The 22,867-nt window shown below is 43.0% G+C and overlaps 1 protein-coding gene across 1 annotated transcript in view; it reads right to left on the bottom strand.

Annotated features, from left to right (window-relative positions):
• Nucleotides 1–243: 243 nt before the first annotated feature.
• FAM174B (family with sequence similarity 174 member B) overlaps nucleotides 244–22,867 on the bottom strand; it is a 112,319-nt gene continuing 89,695 nt past the window's right edge. Inside the window, exons 2-3 of the mRNA XM_068275148.1 lie at nucleotides 21,044–21,181; nucleotides 244–3,417 (exon numbers count right to left, since the gene is read on the bottom strand). Coding sequence (XP_068131249.1) covers nucleotides 3,414–3,417; nucleotides 21,044–21,181 — 142 coding nt within the window. The 3' untranslated portion in view covers nucleotides 244–3,413. The remainder of the gene's footprint in view (nucleotides 3,418–21,043; nucleotides 21,182–22,867) is intronic.

Below are 22,867 nucleotides of genomic sequence, written 5' to 3'. Positions count from 1 at the left end.
AGGCATACAGGCAATCCAGCAAAGGTGATAGGGAGAGAGAGATACCGGCCTTACAGCCGTTTCACGGCAACTGCCGCTTCTTCAGAGACCAGAAGTATCAGTGATACTTTTGGTCTCTGAAGAAGCGGCAGTTGCCGTGAAACGGCTGTAAGGCCGGTATCTCTCTCTCCCTATCACCTTTGCTGGATTGCCTGTATGCCTATGTGACTGCCATTAAACCCAAATTGCATGAGTTGGTGCTCCGGCTGTTGTTCTTACTGGATGTTACATATGTGTGGAACGTGAGCACGACCATCAGTGGTAGGCTATCCATAGTGTTCGTCTGTTGGAAGCACCTGGTGCCCATCTATCTTTTATCTGCCCCACTTTAATATTAAATCACATTGAATGTATTTTTAACAAATAGATCAAATGACAATTTACATTTGCCCAGAAAAAAGGCTCTAAAACTGTGCCTTGAACATTAAAAGCTATACACCTGATCTACACTAAATACGCTGGAAAAGATAACTAGCTCTGCTGACCTTTCAAACATTCTTCCTTTCTCCTCAATGAAATAAAAGTACAATAAAATAAAAACAGCTTCAATTGATAATCATGAAAAAATAGATACTGAAAAAAAAACCTCCATTATAAATTAGCTATGCAGTCACTTATTGTTGAAGCAAAATGTTTTCCTTGTCAGTTACAAATTACCTACGTAAATACTATATAAGAAATAGGATTTATATGAAAGACAATAATGGCATTTTTGTAGGAATTCAGCATCTACTTATCTTTCTTTTTACTCAAAAGACATCATCTAGTTCCACGTTGCATTTATATTATTGCCATAGATGGGCTCAGCTTATTTGAATGCTACTTCCGTTAAAGTCATTTGTCCTTATAATCGAGAAAGTACCCACGCAAGAACGATCCGTAGCTTTCAAGTTGCCAATTGGCCTTAGAGACTAAAATGTCTACACGTAGTACTTTGTAAATTATCAATCCTTGATGTTTCAGCACATTCAGGAACCTACTGGAATTAAATAAATGGCCGGATTGCACATGAGAACCTTTTGACAGTTGCAGACACCTTGGCCCTTATTCAATCCACTTTTTCTCCTAGGGGATACTTTTTCATCTTATCTTTAAGATAACTTTTCAGCATTCTGCAATTTAAAAAGTACCAAAAAGTAGGTGAAATAGTACTGTCAAAACTATTCTGAGTATTTTCTTGGTTGCTGGTGGCTTAAAAGGCATTTTATTCATAAAGTGTGAAAATATCACCTAGGAGAAAAAAATGAATTGAATAAGGACACTTGGCCCTTATTTAGTTAACTTTCCTCCCAGGAAATAATTTTTTAATCTCACTGACAAAACTTTACAGTACTTGATTGAAAAAGTACTAAAGACAAAGGCCTCAATTCACTAAGATCATGCTAGAGATAAGGCAAGAGAAAACTTACCTCCACACGTGAGAGTGTTATCGTACCTCTTCATTCCTTAAGTTACCTCTCCTGTAGTTAATTTACCTCTCCTGTAGTTAATTTACCTCCTCTGTAGTTATTTTCACATGCAGCTAATTAACAGCCTGTCTTTAACTCTGGAGTTATTTTAAGGATTGGAGAGTTAATTTAAAGACAGAAGAGTTAACTTTAGGCTTGCCTGAGGTAAAATGTTTCCTGAATACTACATGCCTTATCACCATGGTAACAACTCTAGAAGAGTTATTAAAGACAGGAGATAAGTTTAGTGAATTGAGGCCATTGTCAAAAAGTCAAAGTTATCTTGAATATTTCTTTTGTTGCTAGGGGCTCAAAGTAGACTGGGATGATGTCCAGCTCCCTCGATGTCCCTCCGGTCTGATCCGCTGTGCTCCTATGAAGTGCCTCCTCCATCATGCTCCCATGGTTAGGAGCATTCAGCACAAGCACAGTTACAGTATTAATGAACTGCCCCCAAGTTCAGAATTCTCCCGGCTATGGGAGCATGATCGGGAGTTGCTTGCGCACTAGTTTATGACTGAGCCAAGTAGCAGACTGTACAGAGCTGACAGCAGCACAACCAAGGGGACCAGGAGGATGGTGAGAGAGCTGATGGACTACATGGGGCTGGAGAAAGCCCCAGGTAAGTAAAAATTTTCCCCAGTTCATCTCAGATACACTTTAAATGGTATTTTATAGATGGCGTGCATAAAAAAAATCTGTGTCAAAAACTCAGGAGGAAAGGCTAATAAAATAGGGGCCTTCCTTTCTGTCCCAGAAAAAAGCCATTCTACATTTATTTTAAAGCAGACCATTTCACTGGGATAAAAAAAAATATCAGAAGTGACCAGTCCCACATAGATAACAGAGGTCTGCTTTTATCCATTCTAAAAAATCTGCTTGATCATGCCATCGGATTTGTCATTGGTGTTACACAATGTGAAAACAGAACAGTGGCCCAACAAATGCTATCCTGAACCCCTCTGTACAAGTCCGTCATCAGAATGATACATATTTCTTTGGAACAGAGACTACCAGACACCAACATTTCTTTGGTGATATTTCCTATATTCTGTCTTTGGCACAAATGTCTTCTCTAACTGGGAATGACCATGCAACTGTCACAATGCCTGCCACAGTATAGCAAGCATTGGAGAGAATCAATCGCTATGATATAGATACCTCAGGAATTTGCATAGAACACAAATGTACAAATATTAAATTTCATTGCACAATTCAGTGAATTTTTCATAAGACCGGGTAAATACTAGTGCAATATTTCCTATAAGTAGCTGAGAAGAATGAATCAGTCTAATGTGAGGTACAAGGTTTTCCTGGTCTTTCGACATGGAGTGGATTTTATTGGCAGGATGTTACTGGAAGAGTCCATCTAATATCCAAGGATCACTCCACGACCATCTGGATGTTATCTTCTCCTGCACAGACAGCTCAGAGGAGTTGGCTGCAGACCATGTGGCAGGAACCTAATTATTTTTACATGAAAGTTTCCTGGGAGAAAATAGATGAGGGAAGATATCTTTCATTGATTTAAGAGTTACCTAGAGGGATATTGATTTTTGCTTTACCAGTGGAATGTTTCCTGTAATTAAATGTTTTCATGTAATGTCTTCGGACAGAAGCCATAGTGGGTCTTTGGCTTGCATTTATATTAAGTGGTGAATTCCCCCATAGGGGAAAGAAACAAAACAAGAATAAACACACAACAAAAACAGATCCAGTTGGAAAGTGGTTCACCCCTCCTTCCTGTGCCTGAAGCTTCGAGGATAGGTACAGAATGTTTTTGAAGCTGTTCTACCCATGTCGTCACACAAGAGTGTGTGAAGAAACCATTTGTGTTCTCCTCAAGATAAATAAATCCAAACTGTGCCTCAGACTTTTGGCTCCACTCAGACTCCTTGCAAGCAGATGTGAGAAGTTCAAATATATTTACCTGCCATGAAAAGAAAAGAAAAATGCAATGAGCAACAGAAAGACTTCAGTTATGTGAATGGTACAGATTCTCAATTATTTTGATCTTGACGTTAGGTATACACCAAAGAAAGGAACAAATACTTTTCACATGCAACTTGTGGAAACCTAAAGATAAATATTGTTGACAGAAAAAAAAAATGTACATTAAGGCACAAGAACAGTCCATACCACTGAAACACAAACCTTCATTTTCAGATTCCACAATAATGGTATCATTTTCAGGACACTCATCTTCAAATAAAAGCAAGCTGGGTGCAAAATAAAAAATGGAGGCTGCCCAATTAAATTCCACTTAGACTTTTATTATGTGGTGGAAAAAATAAAAGCCAAACGACCGAGGCTTTTTCAGCCTTAGACCCTTATATAGTTAACTTTTCTCTTGAGAGGTCTCCCAGGAGTTAATATTCCATCTTTCCTACAAAATAATTTTTCTATTCATGGCAATGGAAAATTAAGTTAAAGTAGTAATATTGAATTTATTTTGAATATTTTCCTGCTTGCTGTGGGCTTAAGCAATGCTTTACTGATAAGGTGTAGAAACTTCTCTTATGAGAAATCTCAGGAGAAAAGTTGTTTTTAAAAGGAGCCCTGGGCCCATATGCAATTAAAATTTACTCCCGAGTCTTCTCTTATGTAATATTTCCACACCTCATAAACAGCCTTTTAAACCATAAACAGGCAAGAAAGTAATTTTAACTTTTTCTCTGGGGAATTAAATCTCAGCTGCTGTGAAACATTCATTCTTTCAGGAACATTACAAATATTAAACACCTCATACCTCCAGCAGATCTTCCAACCCTAAAATTCTAGCTTTCATCACATCATGGCTGGACTACTGCAACATTCTTTATACAGGCCTTACAAACAAAGACCTGCACCACCTGCAATTAGTACAGAATGCCACTGCAAAGCTTTTAACAAGCCATCCCTGCCATTGCCACAATACCAACCCTTTGCCCCTTTCCACTGGCTACCGATAAAATGGAGAATTCTGTTTAAAGAGAACCCGAGGTGGGTTTGAAGAATATTATCTGCATACAGAGGCTGGATCTGCCTATACAGCCCAGCCTCTGTTGCTATCCCAAACCCCCCTAAGGTCCCCCTGCACTCTGCAATCCCTCATAAATCACAGCCACGCTGCTGACAAACAGCTTGTCAGAGCTGGCTGTGTTTATCTCTATAGTGTCAGTCTGCTGCTCTCCCCGCCTCCTGCAGAACTCCAGTCCCCACCTGCATCCCTTCCCTCCCTGCTGATTGGAGGGAAGGGACGGGGCAGGGACCGGAGCTATGCAGGAGGCGGGGGAGCAGCTGAGACTGACACTACAGATGTAAACACAGCCTCACTGCATGGCTGTGATTTATGAGGGATTGCAGAGTGCAGGGGGACCTTAGTGGGGTTTGGGATAGCAACAGAGGCTGGGCTGTATAGGCAGATCCAGCCTCTGTATGCAGATAACATTCTTTAAACACACCTCGGGTTGTCTTTAAGATTGGCTTATTGACATTCAAGGACTTGTTGCAACTGCATCACCCCCTTCCATGTTTAGATCAAAAGGATCTAATAACTTGGTCATTCCCAGAGTCCACCTCAAAAACCTTCAAGAGCCTTCTGTCATGCTGCCCTTACATTTTGGAACTCCTTGCCACACCCAATCAGGCCATCTCCATCCCTAGAAGCATTTAAGACCAAACTGAAAAGCATCTGTTTAGTCTGGCATAATAAACACTTGACTATTTCCTCCATAACACAGCCCAGCCTACAGCCCTGTATTAATCATAGACATATCTATGCACTTTGAGTCCTATGGGAGAAAAGCGCTTACAGATGTTATTGTATTTTCAAACTTTTGGGTACTTTTTCAATTGTAAAATGCTATAAAGTTAATTGACAGAGAATATGAAAATTATCTCCTAGGAGAAAACTCAGGTGAAAAAGTGAATTGCATATGGCCCCAGGTCTTTGCATTGCCTGGCAAGTTTTACTTTTTATTAACTTTTCTTTCCAATGTTTCCTCAAGCTCTCAGCCTGAACAGCAATTCACCTGAGAGGAGCACTAAGCAAACATGATGCTTGTTTGCCATATATACCATCCCAAACTAGAATGCCCACCCTGCCATACTGATAACCAACTTTGCCCTTAGCAAAACAACTTTTCAAAGTGAACTTGTGGCCTAATTGAACCCTTAGACTGACAGCTATTTTTTTTAACAAAAGCTACACGCCAGTGCCAGCTATGTTTGTATTGTGTTTATTAAATGTCTTGCCCAAATCTACAGTGCATCCGGAAAGTATTCACAGCGAATCACTTTTTCCACATTTTGCCGTGTTACAGTCTTATTCCAAAATGTATTAAATGTATTTTTGCCTCAGAATTCTACACACAACACCTCATAACAACAATGTGAAAATGTTTACTTGAGGGCTTGGCCAATTATTTAAAATAAATCAATGTGAAAGCACATGTACATATGCATTCACAACCTTTGCCATGATGCTCAACATTGAGCTCAAGTGCATCCTGTTTCCCCTTAGCATCCTTGAGATGTTTCTGCAGCTGAATTGAAGTGCTCTTGTTGTAAATTTAGTCGACTGGACATGATTTGGAAAGGCAAACACCAGTCTATATAAGGTCCCACAGTTGACAGTTTATGTCAGAGCACACACCAAGCATGAAGTCAGAGGAATTATCTGTAGACCTCTGAGACAGGATTGTCTTAAGGCATAAATCTAGGGAACGTTGCAGAACATTTTCTGCTGCTTTGAAAGTCCTAATGAGCACAGTGGCCTTCATCATCCATAAATGGAAGAAGTTCAAAACCATTAGGACTCTTCCTACAAAAGGGCCTTAGTCTGAGAGGTATCCGAGAACCCAATGGTCACTGTCAGAGCTCCAGAGGTCCTATGTAGAGAGAGAAGAATCTTTCAGAAGGAGAACCATCTCTGCAGCAATCCACCAATGAGGCCTGTATGGTAGAGTGGTCAGACTGAAGCCACTCCTTAGTAGAAGGCACATGGCAGCCCACTTGGGATTTGCCAAAAGGCCCCGGAAGGACTCTCAAACCATGAAAACAAATTTCTCTGGTCTGATGAGACAAAGAACTCTTTGGTGCGAACGCCAATGTCGCTTTTGGAGGAAACCAGATACCGCTCATCACCAGGCTAATACCATACCTACAGTGAAGGATGGTGGTGTCAGCATTATGCTGTGGGAATGTTTTTTAGTGGCAGCAACTGCCCAGACGTGAATCCAATTAAACATCTCTGGAGAGACCTTAAAATGGCTGTGCACTGACGCTTCCCATCCAACCTGACGGAGCTTGAGAGGTGCTGCAAAGAGGAATGGGCAAACCTGGCCAAGGATAGGTGTGCCAAGCTTGTGGCATCACATTCAAAAAGACTTGAGGCTGTTATTGCTGCCAAAGGTGCATTGACAAAGTCTTGAGACAAGGCGTTGAATACTTCTGTTCATGTGATTTCTCAGTTTTTTTTTATTTATTTTAAATGAATTTGCCAAAACCTCAAGTAAACTTTTTCATGTTTATGGGGTGTTGTGTGTAGAATTTTTTTCTGAAAAAATGAATTTGATCAATTTTGGAAGAGGACTGTAACATAACAAAATGTGGAAAAAGTGATGCGCTGTGAGTACTTTCCGAATGCACTGTACATATACCAAAGTCCACATTAGTCAGTAAGATAGTTATTGAGGTGCAAATACATTTTAGGCATCTGAGAATTAAGCTAATTATTATGCTACAAAATTATACTAATCATAAAAATCTATTGTAAAAAGGACTAATCAAATCTTGCAGTAAAAGTATTTCACTGGTCCATAGTCAAACTGCAATACATTGGCATATTTTTGCATCTACTCAGAATTATTTGCATATTTCAAGTAAAGTAGACCATTGGTACTGAGCCAAAAATTGGTGCTAAACACCTTTGAGAAGTCATGACAAATGAATATGAGGGCTCAAACACCTATAGACTCCCACTGCAAGTGCATGTAGTTTACTAGTTTTGTATTAAAAAGCTTTTAGACATCCGTGGCATACGGATGCAAAAACACAGAACACCGATAAACGTTTGTGGCTGTCTAAGGGTTATTGACATAATCAATTAATAAATTATTAACAGAATCAAGCTATTTACTTTTAGTTTATCTGGACAATTTGTAACATTTCTTTAAATACCCTGTAAAATTGCATAGCTACAGTATGTAGGCATATCCTTTGTCCTAATGAGACTGTCCTATACTTTAAAACCACATGCCAGCCGTCTCACCCCTCCAACTTAGATCCGTGTCAAAGTCTGTCAAAACTTAGAGGAAGTTCAATACAGAAAACGAGTCACAACTAGGTGCCAGAAATACTTACACAATCTAAGCTCCTGCCTGAGACATAAAGGAGTAATTATTTGCAGATATTAGTGTCATTTCTATGGAGGGGATAATGAGATGATAGGATAACTACATGCCAGGTTGCCTAGAGTTGAGCTTTAATTCCCAACTTTATCATTTAGTTATTTTTACTTTAGACATGGATGGTTTCCATGGAAATCTTGTATCCAATTTACACAAATCCCGGAGCTAGATCATTAAGAAAAAAATTAAAGCGCACGGGTAAAATAATATTTTTAGATGCATGCTGATTTTTTTTTCTTCCTACATCGTAAACACTTACACACATAACAGAGGAAAGGAGAGGTGGTTTCACATTAAAGAACACTACAGTCTTGTTATTTACAGTGCATATAAGGAACAGTTTTAATACATTCAACAAAGCAGAACAAGAGCTCCTTCCTTTGATGGACTAATGGAAAAAGGTTCAGAGTGTGCAAATTAGAAAGAAGCCTCCAGATTCTGTTACACAATATACTTAAGGTGGCCATACACTGGCCCGATTCGCCGCTGTTTCGACAGCAGATTCGATCACTGGGATCGAATCTGCTGCCAATCGTTCGCGCTACACGCCGAATTTCGATCCTTTTCGTCCGATCCCGTCGATCGCTCTGTGCGGAAAATTAGCGTCGATGGCCCGCGGGTAGGGAGCGCGTCGCTAGCGGCGTTCGAGTACCCGACGACCGACGCAATAGAGCCGCATACATTACCTGCTCCGCCAGCACGTCTACGCCCGGTCACCGCTGCTCCGTGTCCGCGCTGGTCTCCGGCATGCTTCAGTTCCTCCTGCCCGGCAGGAAGTTTAAACAGTAGAGGGCGCTCTACTGTTTAAACTTCCTGCCGATCAGGAAGAAGTAAAGCCTTCCGGGGCCGGAGACCAGAGCGGAGACGGAGCAGCGGTGACCTGGGGACTGGAGTCGCGCCGGCGGAGCAGGTAGTGTATGCGGGCGGGGGGAGCGGCGGCAGCACCACCACCACCACAACAGATTGTGAACGGTTTCAGGCTGAAATCGGTTCACAATCTGTTTGCAGTAAAGGTAGCCATACGATCCCTCTCTGATCAAATTCGATCAGATAGGGATCTGTCAGTTGGTCGAATCTGATGGCAAATCGACCAGTGTATGGCTACCTTTATGCTGCAGTATGATCGGACTTCATTTTGAAGCATTCTTAAGTTTTTCTTTTTAAACGGTCCTCACTGCTCCTACAGTTGTGAATGTATTCACAGCACATGGCTTCTTCATTCTATTGAAGTGCTGATAACATCTGTAAACACAAACTATAGGTGGCAAACAATTTATTTTAGGTAATGTAAACTATGCTTTATGATGGGAATGCACAATGAGTTTTTTTCCGCAGATTTACTGTCTGATCAATAGTTTTTCCAATTTATTTTATGGTCATTTTTCTGATCGATTTTCATTCACTTCTATGAGAAAATCGATCAGAAAAACAATCGAAATCAGATTGGCCCCGTCAGAAATGATCTATAGAGTCATCTATCTGCTGAAAAAAAACAGCTTTACTTTCCAACAGAAGCAAAAATCAGTAGTACAAGTGCACTGCATTACTGATTAGAGGGTCAATTGAGGTCATTTTAAAGGGAATCTGAAGTAAAAATAAACTTATAAGATAAATTGTATGTGTAGTACACTAGTAAAACACGAGTCTAATTGTTTCCAGTACAGGAAGAGTTAAGAAACGTCAATAGTTATTTATTCAAAAGAGCTTCTCCTCTCAAATGCAACTTGGATCGGCTACACGGCTATTTTCTGAAGCCCTTATACATCGAAGAAACAGTGACTGACAACTTCATATAAGGCTTTACTGAAAGGAAGTTCAAAGGGCCATTAGCGCTGCTCTGTATCATAGTTTACAACAGGGCCGGTTCAAGTAACAATTGGGCCCTAAGGCAAAATTAGCCTGGGGGCCCCCAACAGACATCCCCCGACCAAAAAGCGCCATTAGAGGCCCTTTGTTGCAGTCAAATTTCCCTCCTGGGCCCTAAGCTGGCTGCTGACCCTCCCCCAATCACCTCCCAACTTAAAAGAATACTATCGATACCCAAGTTTTTAAAATGACAGTGTGTAAATAATGTCTATGTAGCTGTGTAAACATTTTCCTACTTTTCATGTTAAATATCAGAGGCAAAAGCTGTAATTTATTGAGGGTAGGATTTAGCTATATTGGGACAAATCAATTGCAGAAGGGGTGTCTGCTTCAATGCACAGCCAGAGTTGCATATCAGACTACAGAAAGCAAATATCAAACATATCAAACTCTGAAAGCAAAAAAACAGTATGAAAAAGCTGTGAGAATTAGTTACATTCCCTCTGCTCTCTTCAGACAGGTCAGTCAGAAACACAGGACACAGGAGCTGCAGCTGTTGGGAGCTCTCTTCTCTGTCACACACAGAGCTGCACATAGAGTTAACTGATCAAGTGTAAGGGGAATTTCCCCTCTCCTCATGGCTCAGTCAGCTGTCAGTTTTGGCGTCAGTAAAGTTTAAATGTGTTTTGATAACAGTAAACAAAGAAGTTGCTACTAAAATGTATACACCAGTACTTAGCAGCACTTCCCAAACAATTCCTGTGTCAATTGAAAAAAATATGTGAATCGATAGTATTCCTTTAACAGACTCTGCCGAGTCCCTGGGGAGCAACAGTTAAGGTGGGGGAGGGACACCTTGGGGGCCCCTACAGGCTCTGGGGCCCTGGGGCAATTGCCCATTTTTTCCTATGGTAGCTGCGACCCTGGTTTACAATACAGAATGTAGTTTGTAAACTGCAAATATTAGATAATGATGCAATGTTATTCAAAAAAAGCTGTTTAACTGAAAATAAAAATGAGACTTTTTTGCTACTAATGTTCTATTAATCATCTGTAGTACACATACAATTCATTATATCATACGTTTTTTTTCCACTTTAGCGTCACTTAAAGCACTCTTGAGTAGCAGTACACTGATTCTTTAATATCTCAGCACACAGAGAAACAACTACATAGTTCTCCTAGCTAAAAAGCTGGTTCTCAAATTCATAAGAATGGATGGATAAATCATACATATTCATCGAATTGGAGTACACTTATAGATGAGTGAAACACTTTGCAAATGAGCCAAAAAATTCATGCAGACTGCTCTTGGAACACGCGGTAATAATACTACATTATACCTACATAAAATTGCTAATCGGATATTCAGTCTGCAAAAAGGGATAAAGCCATTCTGATTGTCAAGTCATAGGTTATGGATTTAACAAAAGGAGGTAAAAAAACACAATGGTGTATATCCTGGAAAAATTATACTGAATAAGATGAATGTGTACAGCTTTATGCTTAAAAGGCAAAAAAAAAAAAAAATTATACTGTACTAGAATCATAAAAAAAACACTAGTTCATTTTTGGCTTTTATAACTAAAACGAATACACTTTCAGTCAATATGGGAAAGTGCCAATGATTACAGCAAAATCCATTCTTGTATGGCTTGGGCCATGCCACTGCAGTTACCAAGTGGCTGGCAAAAGGGGGCACTGCAAGCAGCAAGTCCATGGTGAGGAGCTGGCCACCTCTGCACCATTGCCGGGGGTACTTACTTTGCGCGTGTGTGCGTGCGTGTGTGTGTGTGTGTGTGTGTGTGTGTGTGTGTGTGTACAGTGGGTGGGTGTGTACAGTGGGTGGGTGTGTGCGTGTGTGTGTGTGTGTATATGTGTGTATATGTGGGTGTGCGTGTGTGTCACGACCATTTAATCTTGTTAGAACAACCAGTGGCAAGAGGTCCATAGACTTTTGCTGCAACTGTCTACTGATCTACTTTTTTAAAGGACAACTGAAGCGAAAGAGATATGGAGGCTGCCATATTTATTTCCTTTTAAACAATACTAGTTTTGCTTGGCAGGCCTGCTGATCCCCTGCCTCTAATACTTCTAGCCATAGACCCTGAACAAGCATGCAGCAGGTCAGGTGTATCTGGCATTATTGTCAGATCTGACAAGATTAGCTGCATGCTTGTTTCTTGTGTGATTCAGACACTACTGCAGCCTAATAAATCAGCAGAATGCTAGGAAATTGGTATTATTTAAAAGGAAATATATATGGCAGCCTCCATATTCTTCTCATTACAGTTGTCCTTCACTAAGTGGTGAACTGTGAAATTATGAACAGAGTGTTCAAACCCCTATTGTTCTTCATTTTTACTTGTTTGCATTTACTTGGAGAGAATGGTGATAATATTATCTATGAATTACAAATATGGTGAAAGTGGGCTGTGTTCATGCATTTCTGCTGACATTGGTAATCCTCATAACCCCTTTAATCCTACCAAAAAGAATAGTTGCAGGGCATAAAGTAGTATACCAAAATGTCAAAACGCTGGTAATTAGCTAATAAGGTCACAAAGTAAGCAGGGTCATCCAGGTTAATACTGTGCTAAACACAGGGCTGTGGAGTCGGAGCAATTTTTGGGTAGCTGGGGTCAGTGGTTTCATAAACTGTCAGACGGAGTTGGAGTCGGATGCAGGGCCGGCCCGCTCATGAGGCAGGGTGAAATTTTTGCCTCAGGCGGAAAATTTCTAGGGGCGGCATCCGCCCGTCGGTGGGTGCGGGGAGCCGGCCGCCCAGCTGGAGGGGTAGCGGGCAGGACGGGGGTATTGGGCCTAGCGGCGGGGAGGGGGGTCGGACCCCCCCCTCCCTCGCCTGGGTCCCCCGTTCTCCGCTCCCCTCCAGCCTTAACCTTCCTGGCGGTAAGCCCGAACTGAGTTCGGGCTATGCCGCCGGAAGGCACCGCTCAGGCCCCGCTGGGCCGATTTGCATAATTTTTTTTTTGCTGCACGCAGCTAGCACTTTGCTAGCTGCGTGCAGTGCCCGATCGCCGCCGCTACCCGCCGATCCGCCGCAATTGCTCTCGCCGCGGCCGCCCCCCCCCCCCAGACCCCGTGCGCTGCCTGGCCAATCAGTGCCAGGCAGCGCTATGGGTCAGATCGGAGTCCCCTCTGACGTCACGACGTCGATGACGTCGGTGACGTCATCCCGCCCGTCGCCATGGCGACGGGGGAAGCCCTCCAGGAGATCCCGTTCTTTCAACGGGATCTCCGGATCTCCGATCGCCGGCGGCGATCGGAGGGGCTGGGGGGATGCCGCTGAGCAGCGGCTATCATGTAGCGAGACTTTGTCTCGCTACATGAAAAAAAAAAAAAAAAATTTAAAAAAAAAGATTTGCTGCCCCCTGGCGATTTTTTTGCAAACCGCCAGGAGGGTTAAATACATCAGAAGCGCAACTCGTAAGAGGCAGTGGGCGGGGAGGACTCACCTCTTCCTCGATCCAGCGTGCGCTCCACTGACGTCACTTCCTGCAACGCCGCCCACTGTATTGTAAATGGACGGCGCTGCAGGAAGGGACGTCAGTGGAGCGCACGCTGGATCGAGCGAGGAAGAGGTGAGTCCTCCCCGCCCACTGCCTCTTACGAGAGTTGCGCTTCTGATGTATTTAAGGCTGGAGGGGAGCGGAGGACGGGGGATCCAGGCGAGGGAGGGTGGGGGGGGGGGTCTGACCCCCCCCCCCCCCCCCCTCCCCGCTGCTTGGCCCAATACCCCCGCCCGGGGGGCGGCAGCAGCAATAATTTTTTCAAAATTTGCCTCAGGCGGCAAAAAGTCTAGGGCCGGCCCTGGTCGGATGATTTTGGTATCCTTGCAAGGGCTGTAGAGTCAAGGCAATTTTGGGTACCTGGAGTCGCAGTCAGTGGTTTCAGAAAGGAGGATGATTTTTATACAGACTCCACAGCCCCGGGTAAACAGGTGCATACCAACAACAACAAAATGTGAATCATCTCTATTTTTATATTTTTTCTCATGTATTCAGCAATTATGACAACGTATTAAATCTATGACTAAAGCATAGTGGATCTAGGCTCCCATGCAATAAAAGTAGCTTACTGTAAACTTCCTCACATGCATAAAACAAAAAGAGACAGCAGATTCTGGAACATGATCAGATACTTGATATATATTACACGACACATCAAAATCACCCTCCACCCACCTATGAAAACAGTTGTTTGTACTTGGTAGTTCTCACATGATTTCAGTTATTGGTTGAATCCATCTTGAAGCAATAATTGAAAAAATTAGGATGATTAGCGATGCTTACAAAAACAAGCATTTCTCCTTGAGCATTGAATACTTCGATCCCCAGTGGTGTGCAACAAGCAGGCAAATATTCAGAAACTTCCTAAGGCTTGTTGTGTATATTTTTTTTTCATTTATTTATTTTGTCTATGTTAATACAAAGCAGAAGGCTGTTTGTGCCATTAGACTTTTGTGTGCTGGGCAGCATCCTGGTGTTTTTTTTTTTTTTTATTAATTATTATTTCATATTGGGGAGGATGAATGGGGGTACAAATTCCTTATTTTCTGTTAAGTAAGGGAGGAGGGGGGAGGACAAAAATAGAATATCTGGATATACGCCAATACAACTGATCATAAGTTTGGATGATGGACAATGTGAAAATGTTCCCTGGACATAGGCCTCAATTCACTAAGCTTATCTCCTGTCTTTAATAATGATGTTTCTAGCTTTATCACCATGGTGATGAGGCATGTAGTATTCAGGAAACATTTTACCTCAGGCAAACCTAAAGTTAACTCTTCTGTTTTTAAAATGACTCCAGAATTCTGAAGTTAAAGACAGGCTGTTCATTAACTGCGTGTGAAAATAACTACAGAGGAGGTAACTTGTATATAAATCAGACTATCATCTGCATATGTATACAAACAGTATTGCCGTATGAAAAAAAAAAAAAGTTTACTAATAGAGAAAAAGGTAAAGAAAAAAAATATCAGGTTCAATAACTAAGAAAGAGCAAGAATCATTACTGAATAAGATCTAGAATGAGTAGCTGGGTAAAACACAACACAAGAACCTAGAGAAGGCAATAAGTGAAATGCATCCTGTGTGTATTTAGAGCGTTTAGCTTGTCTAACTCCCCCTTATCTGTGACTAAGCACAAATTCTAACTTGATCCCTTATCTGTGTCAGCTGGCTGTCTTGGCAGAGCAGCTAATTTATAAACACAGGATGTTAACAATATGTCTGCTTCCATTAAAGCAGGAAGTACACAAACTGCAGATTTATTGCAGGATTTGTATCAACTGTAACAAACAAATGTTTTTCTTTAAAGGTTATTAAGCTGTTAGAGAGTTAGGCACAGTTTATCAATAAAATGCCTTTTAAAGGACTTCTGAGGCCAACTATAAAAAAAAAAAAGTTAAATACCTGCATCACAGTTGAAGGCACGGAGGATGCCGTCCGCGCCCACCGTGCCGTTCCAATGGGTCTCCGCCACTCAATAGCCCCCCCCCCCGGGCCGCTCCCGACCCCACGGCCCGGGTCGGGCTCTCCTGCCTCCACTAACATGGGCGCATGAGCTGGCCGCGGCTGCACAGTCCACATAGCCGCGAGTGCGGCTGCTCAGCTCTAGGGCCTAACCCCCGATCCATGCTGCAGGAGACAGCCTGTAGCATGGATCGGGGGGGGGGGGGGGGGGGTAGACCCTAGAGCGCAGCCGCACTCGCGGCTATGTGGACTGCGCAGCCGCGGCCAGCTCATGCGGCCATGTTAGTGGAGGCAGGAGAGCCCGATGCAGGCTTTAACTTTTTTTTTATAGTTGGCCTCTTCAGTCCTCTAAAGCAGGCCATACACTGGCTCGATTCACGGCCGTTTCGACAGCAGATCCGATCCTGGGATTGAATCTGCTGCCAATCGCTTGCGCTAAACGCACCCGCCGATCCGATTCCCTCCCGAAATGGGATCGGTCCGTCGATCGCGCCGTGCGGGAAATTACCCTCGATCGCCCGGCGGTAGGAGCGCGTCGCTTGCGGCGTACGATTCGGGCCCGATCCGAGCATGTATACATTACCTGAAGCTGGCTCCGGGGTCCTCTTCTCCTCGCTGCACCGCATTTCCGCATGTCCCAGTGTACGCTTATACTTCCTGCGTCACTCCGGTGACCAGGAAGTTGAAATAGAGGGCGCTCTATTTGAACTTCCTGGTCACGGAGTAACACAGGAAGCGCCGGGATGGAGCAAGAACAGCGGTGCGGTGCAGTGCGGAGAAGACGCCCGGGAGCCAGCCTCAGGTAATGTATACGGGGGGGGGGGGGGGGGGGGGGGGCAGGCGGCAGGAGCAGCTGAACAGATTGTGATCGGTTTCAGGCTGAAATCGATTCACAATCTGTTTGCAGTAAGGGCAGCCATACGATCCCTATCTGATCAGATTCGATCAGATAGGGATCTGTCAGCTGGTCGATCTAATGGCACATCGACCAGTGTATGGCCACCTTAAGCCACGAACAAGCAAGAAAATCCTAAGAATAATTTTGACAGTACTGTCTGAAAACCTCTATATAAACATTAGCTTCCATTTACACGGAGCAGCTAATTGTATGTAGTGCAACAAAAATGAGTGTGCACTAAATATGTATGTGAACTGCGACTACCAAGAGTGGTAGCCGCAGTTTGCATAGCAGTCAGCCCATATCTATTGGTTGCCTGTGGAGTGGGTTATTAGTTGCAGGGGAAGGGATGGTTTGTTAGTTGCGGGGGGTTATTAGTTGCCTCCTCAATCTTCCGTAAATGCTCCTGGTATCTTCGGCACTAAAGGCTTACTGCACATGCGCAGCCCGCCCCCTTTGCTGGCGGCTCTCTGCGCCTGCACAGTACTATTGCGCAGGCCTCTCCTGGCCACGGGAGTGAGACGGAGGAGTGTGCGCAGCCACACTGCCCATGCGCCGACTGGCCAAAGATACAGGGACCCCTTCGGAACATCAAGGAGGTGGAGGATGGCACCAAAGGAGCGATCAAGCCGAAGGGGGCTGGAGGAAGACCCAGGTTTGTATGATTTTTTTTTGTTTTGTTACATCTCTGGTACACTTTAACAGTCCCTCAGAGGGGCTCACAATCGAATCCCTAGTCATATAGTCATAGGTCTATCTATGTATGTATGGTGTAGTATATATATTGTAGTCTAGGGCCAATTTAGGAGTTTTTGGGATGTGGGAGGAAACCGGAGTGCCCAAAGGAAACCAACGCAGACACGGTGAGAACATACAAGCTCTGTGCAGAAAGTGCCCTGGCTAGGATTTGAACCGGGGACCTAGTGCTGCAAAGCAAGAGTGCAAACCACTACGCCAGTGTGCTGCCTGTGGCTGCATTTGGCAACTGCTTCACTTGTCTCCAGTTTTGTCTCTACCAGTTTTAATCAGCTACAGCAATACTTCCCATTATTAATGTAATAGGAGTAGTCAGAGAAAAACAGACAGTGCTGTGTTCCACATGGTCAGACTGAAATCTAATAGCTTATTTATCAGGAATGCTTTATGTCAGGGTTGCTCAACATTACCACAGTGCTCTTGTATTAATTAGGCAGCAGTGAGTAACCTCTCAGGTACACTCTGAAACATATATGTTACCACTTTACATAATTATGTATGAATACTTCCAAACACTCACTTATGCGTTTAATGAATCACCAAGTAGCTATGTAAGTTTATTTATATAGCAGTTACCATTTTTAATCTCAAAACATACTATAATGAATTGACTCTGACAAGTTCGGTATGTTCCTAGCCCATCATATATACATACTGAGGGTTAAGAAGATAGGATTTACATTATATGTTTTGTAAGTGTGCCTTTCTTCTTGCCTGAGCCCAATTCTTAATTCAATAGCCCTTTTAGAGAATCATAGCAATACATCTCTAGATTCACCTGTCAGTGCGGTCTCTCATTTAAAGGAACATTATCGATTAAAATGTTTTTTTTTAACCCGGAATTTAGAGAGTTCCTGAAGTGCTGGTAAATAATGATGTGTACATTTCACATGCTTATCTCTTTGGTTTACTGTAACAAATTCCTTTCACTCTTATCTGACGGCAAAGGGAACCATGAGGGGAGGAGGAATTCACCCACATTGCATCTGTTAACCCAGTGTGTGAGAGAACAGAGGAAATGTAACTTGTTACAAACATTTGTAATGGTCTGTGACACCACAGCTTTTCATACTTTTTCAGAGAAAATTACTCTGTATTGTATTGTACTGTCCAAATTTATATAGTAAGTAATGAGAAAACTGTTTCAGGCATTTTCCATTTTTGCTGCCTCTGACTGAAGCCAATCCTGATGAAATTTCCTCCCTTACTTTTTTTCCCTCCAGCTAGCTTGTTTTGTAAACATGTGACCACAGCTTCTCCCCTCTCAGCTTTGTGTCACACTGAACAGCCTTCGGTCAATCAGTGAGGAGCAGGAATGAGGGAGGGGAGATAACAAGCTTCCCTTTCCCTGGCAATGTACCAGAATAGAGCCAGGCTGACTGAGATAAGATGTATTACAGCAGAAACATTTATCATTCTATTGGAATGCTTGCAATGCAGACTGCATGTAGGCTAAGGCTACATAATAAACACAGAGCAGTGGGAAAATGGGATTTCATTTTATGGCTGACAACCCTGCTTTATAAGAAACATGTTTCTACTGCACACAAAATGCTCAAAGGTCAAATAATTTATTACATTTGACCTTATGCAAATATTTTAATATTTCAAAGTGGTTAAACAAAATATCTATTCAACAGTTTTATTTGTGGCTATCCATCCATCTTGAGGCTGCATTGTCTGAGTGTGTGATTGCCTTAAGAAATGCATACAAATGTCAACTTCAAACCTCCTGCCAGAAGCACAGAGGGAAAGCGAGAGACTCGAACACAAGCAGCCTTGCAAGAAGATCAGTGGAATATTCTCCCTTTTTTCTACATGAATCAAAAACGGCATCACTTTCTACTTCAACAAGCTTTCCTCCCTGTGGCCCAACAAAGGCCTTGTCGTATCTGAAGGACAGGTCGCTTTCTGGCACACATTATCCTCCGCTGTTTACACAGCACATCACAGTGACTGCAGTAAAAATGGGCTGCTTATATCGGTAAATCCCTCAAGGTTCTGCATCTCCAAGGATATACAACCTGCAGAAAAGCAGCACATTCCCAAGTAAAAGGTGTTGCTTTTTGCAGAGAAAAAAAAACAAAAGCTAAAAGGCTAAATCTGCCACTAAAAAGGTAACTTGCTCAGATGATAAGTCAATCAAGGAACCTCCCACTGTCTAGCTGTAAAAACTCATTTTCACCTTGGCTACACTGGAATTCAAGACAGGAGTCAAAAACCAATTAGCAGGCCCCTTAAAAAGAAACCGTAACCAAGAATTTAAATTCCTCTCAATCAGTAGCTAATAACTTCTTTCCCGTGAGAAATCTATTTCTTTTCTCAAACAGATCATCAGGGGGCTCTGTATGGCTGATTTTGTGGTGAAACCCCTCCCACAGTGTGATGTCAGCGCCTCACAGCTCTGAGGTACTGACATCACATTGTGGAAGCCTTGTTGCATTGTGGGAAACAACAGCGGTTTCCAACTGCCAAATAAAAATCAAGCAGCAGCTACTTCCAGTCACTTCTGTCAGATTTCTACTACCTACTGTAAGTGACAGCAACATAGGAGAAAAGTAATTTATGGCTCATTTTACTCTGGAAAAAATGTACTTATTTGCACATGTTTGCACATATTTTAAATTTTACAGTTTTTCGCTGTAGTGCCCCTTTAAAAAGTAATAAATATGGCAGTCTTCATATAACTCTCACCTCGGATTCACTTTAAGTAGCAGATAGCATTAACATCAGTAATTTTATATATGGAGTTTGGCGCAAGTAGCTAATAGTATTAGTATCGGTATTTTTATATTACTGATATTCTACCAATAATGTAATACTCACGTCAGACTCATCCTAATCCCTTTTCTCATATTAAAGGCCCATACACACGTCGGATTTCCGCGAACGACGGGTCGTTTGAACGTCCTGTCGTTCGCTCCGCTAAATCAGGCGTGTGTACAGACTATCGTTCGCTTGATAAGAGTGAGTTTGAGCGATCCGCCCGGCGAATCGCTCAAACTCACTCTTATCAAGCGAACGATAGTCTGTACACACGCCCGATTTAGCGGGCGAACGACGGGACGTTCAAACGACCCGTCGTTCGCGGAAATCCGACTTGTGTATGGACCTTAACCCTCTTCAACCCGCTAATTCTAACACTTATCCTCCTCCTCCCACTACACCTCCCACTAACCGTACTACAACTAACACTATCCCTCCTACTACTAATACAGCTAACAACATCTCTACTACAGCTACTCACTGCTGCTACACCTACACTAGCTTCACTGCTCCTACCTCTAACACTAACATTCACAGCCTTACATCTAACACTAACCTTCCTGCTCCTACATCCTTACTTACCTCTGAAGGATGTCAGCTTGCCGCTCATCTTAATGTAGCAGCGCTTCCTGATCATAATACCATTATGCCACTACTAGCTGAGTCACGTTAAATCTATTGCCGAGTGAATGGATTTTTATGCACTCTAGTGCTCCAGTGCAGCAACTAATGCTATGCTACTGCCAAGGACGCCGCCTACCACCTGTTCCAAATGTGATCGCTTCATGTCCTGCAGTATTAATTACTCAAATAAGAATGTGTAAAGTACGGTATAACTTATCCTACTTTAAACTGATTCCACAAGCCGTAAACATGCACACTTTGCATTGACCATACTAAAACCTTCTAGGTATGGAACATGCAACTCCCACCCGCTTTCCTATACCAGCCTTGAAGAACAATTAGTGCTATAGATCTTGCAAAGCAGCAGGACTGAGAGGAAAGAGCTGGAGCAGACACTGTTAGATATAGTGAATGGTAAGAGAATGATTAAGTAGAAAAGCAGAATAAAATCTGACAAGTGTGGGCTCATCAGCCTTTTTTTTATTAATGCAGAGAATTAAACGTAAAAAGCAGATTAACATAGCATGTCACGTAGAAGCCTAGCAAGCCACAAAGGCCCAGCCCATTGGCACATTTTGATCAGTGGTGCTAAAAATTAAAACTATGCAACTCAAAATAGCCTGTAAAATTATATTCTAGTAAATTATGAAGCTCAGCATAATAGGAAACTATATAGCTAGGAAATGTTGCACCTGTGCTGCATTCTTTTCAGAAAAGGCACATTTAAAAACACCACTGGGAAATTTAAACTCGAAAGAGCATTCTACAGGTGTGAAATCAAACAGCAAGAACGCGTGAAATGATGGTATACTATACCTATATCTATACTTCACATCAAATACTGTTGAGTCTTCCTCATCGAAATTATCCTCATTGAGAGGAGCCATTTCCACCCGCTCAGCTGGGGTTGTTATGATGTCATATTTTCGAGTCTTCCGTATCCTTTTGCCAGATCTGGAAACAAAACACAGTGAAGCTTAGACAAACAGTGAAAACCATACATTGATAATATAAAGCTATCAGACGTTAAGACGGTTCTGCCATTTTGTCCCACCTCTGTGACCATATAGGACTGACCCTTCTCTGGAAATGAGCAATCTAATGGTTTAGATTTGTCCTAGTCAATCGCAAAATGTATATACCTTGCCTCTACTTCAAGAAATTCAAGCTCAGCATTTCTCATAACAATCCTCAGATTGTGGATCATTATTCGGTATTCTTCTACCACTGGGAATAAAAAATGTGTGTGTATGTCCGTGTCCCACAGGACATTATTTTTATTGGTCTAAGAATGAAAATGTATACCGTACATTCAAAAAAATGGCAAAATTATGCATGCCTGCATCTGCTGGCAACTATGAAGTGACAGTGACTGACCATATTCCAAGCGCCAGCTGGGAGTGTGAGACTTTTTCACTCAAACTAATGTAGTTAGAAAAAGAAAAAATACAGTTAAATACACTGTACAATCTGTACAATTTTTATTTTCTGGTATGCAGCCAGAGCTTTCCAGGAAGACAGGTGAGCATTCAAGATCCTTTCACACCATGTGTATTGTGTTGCGGTATCATCCCTCCGTATCATCTTTTTGTCCCCCCCTCCCGCCTCTTTTGCCTTCCTCTTGTCCACCTCTGTGTCTTTTTTTTGTCCCCCTACATGCCAACCCTGCATCCCCCTTTGTGTCCCCCTCCGCTCCCCTGTGCATAGCTAAGAGCAGCTGCAACGTGTCTCACTTGATCCATCAGCTCCTGCGGCAATCAGAGACCTCCCCTCTCTCTTCCTTAAAGGGATACTGTAGGGGGGTCGGGGGAAAATGAGCTGAACTTACCCGGGGCTTCTAATGGTCCCCCGCAGACATCCTGTGTTGGCGCAGCCACTCCCCAATGCTCCGGCCCCGCCTCCAGTTCACTTCTGGAATTTCTGACTTTAAAGTCAGAAAACCACTGCGCCTGCGTTGCCGTGTCCTCGCTCCCGCTGATGTCACCAGGAGTGTACTGCGCAGACACAGACTATACTGGGCCTGCGCTGTGCGTTCTTGATGACATCAGCGGGATCGAGGACACGGCAACGCAGGCGCAGTGGTTTTCTGACTTTAAAGTCAGAAATTCCAGAAGTGAACCGGAGGCGGGGCCGGAGCATCGGTGAGCGGCTGCGTGGGCACAGGATGTCTGCGGGGGACCATTAGAAGCCCCGGGTAAGTTCAGTTCATTTTCCCCCGACCCCCCTACAGTATCCCTTTAAGGTTCCCCTAGAGTTCTGTTGTTCGTGTCATTACACGCAACCAGTACTAGGGTTACAGTGAGGGAGAAGAGAGGTCTTTTATCGCCATGGGAGCCGATGGATCAGATTAGACGCACTGCCACTGCAGAGGACATGAGGGACACAAATGAAGACACAGGGACAATACAGGAGTCCCCGCCATTGAGGCGGCTCATATCGGCAAGTGTTGGTAAGTCAACCCCCTGAATTAGGAATATAACATGTCGTGACTTTTTCTTCCCATTTTTTCGAGACGAAAATTGGTCGCATTCTCGATCACGCGTACAATTTCCCAACTATCAACAAAACCCCCAATGCTGTGCCCCTCCAATGTAAATGTCCCCTCGTGCCCCATGTAAAGTATACAGTACATTACCGGTC

The sequence above is a fragment of the Hyperolius riggenbachi genome, chromosome 3 (genome assembly GCF_040937935.1).
Source record: "Hyperolius riggenbachi isolate aHypRig1 chromosome 3, aHypRig1.pri, whole genome shotgun sequence".
Taxonomy (NCBI): Eukaryota; Metazoa; Chordata; class Amphibia; order Anura; family Hyperoliidae; genus Hyperolius; species Hyperolius riggenbachi.
This window is presented reverse-complemented; position numbering and strand designations above follow the sequence as displayed.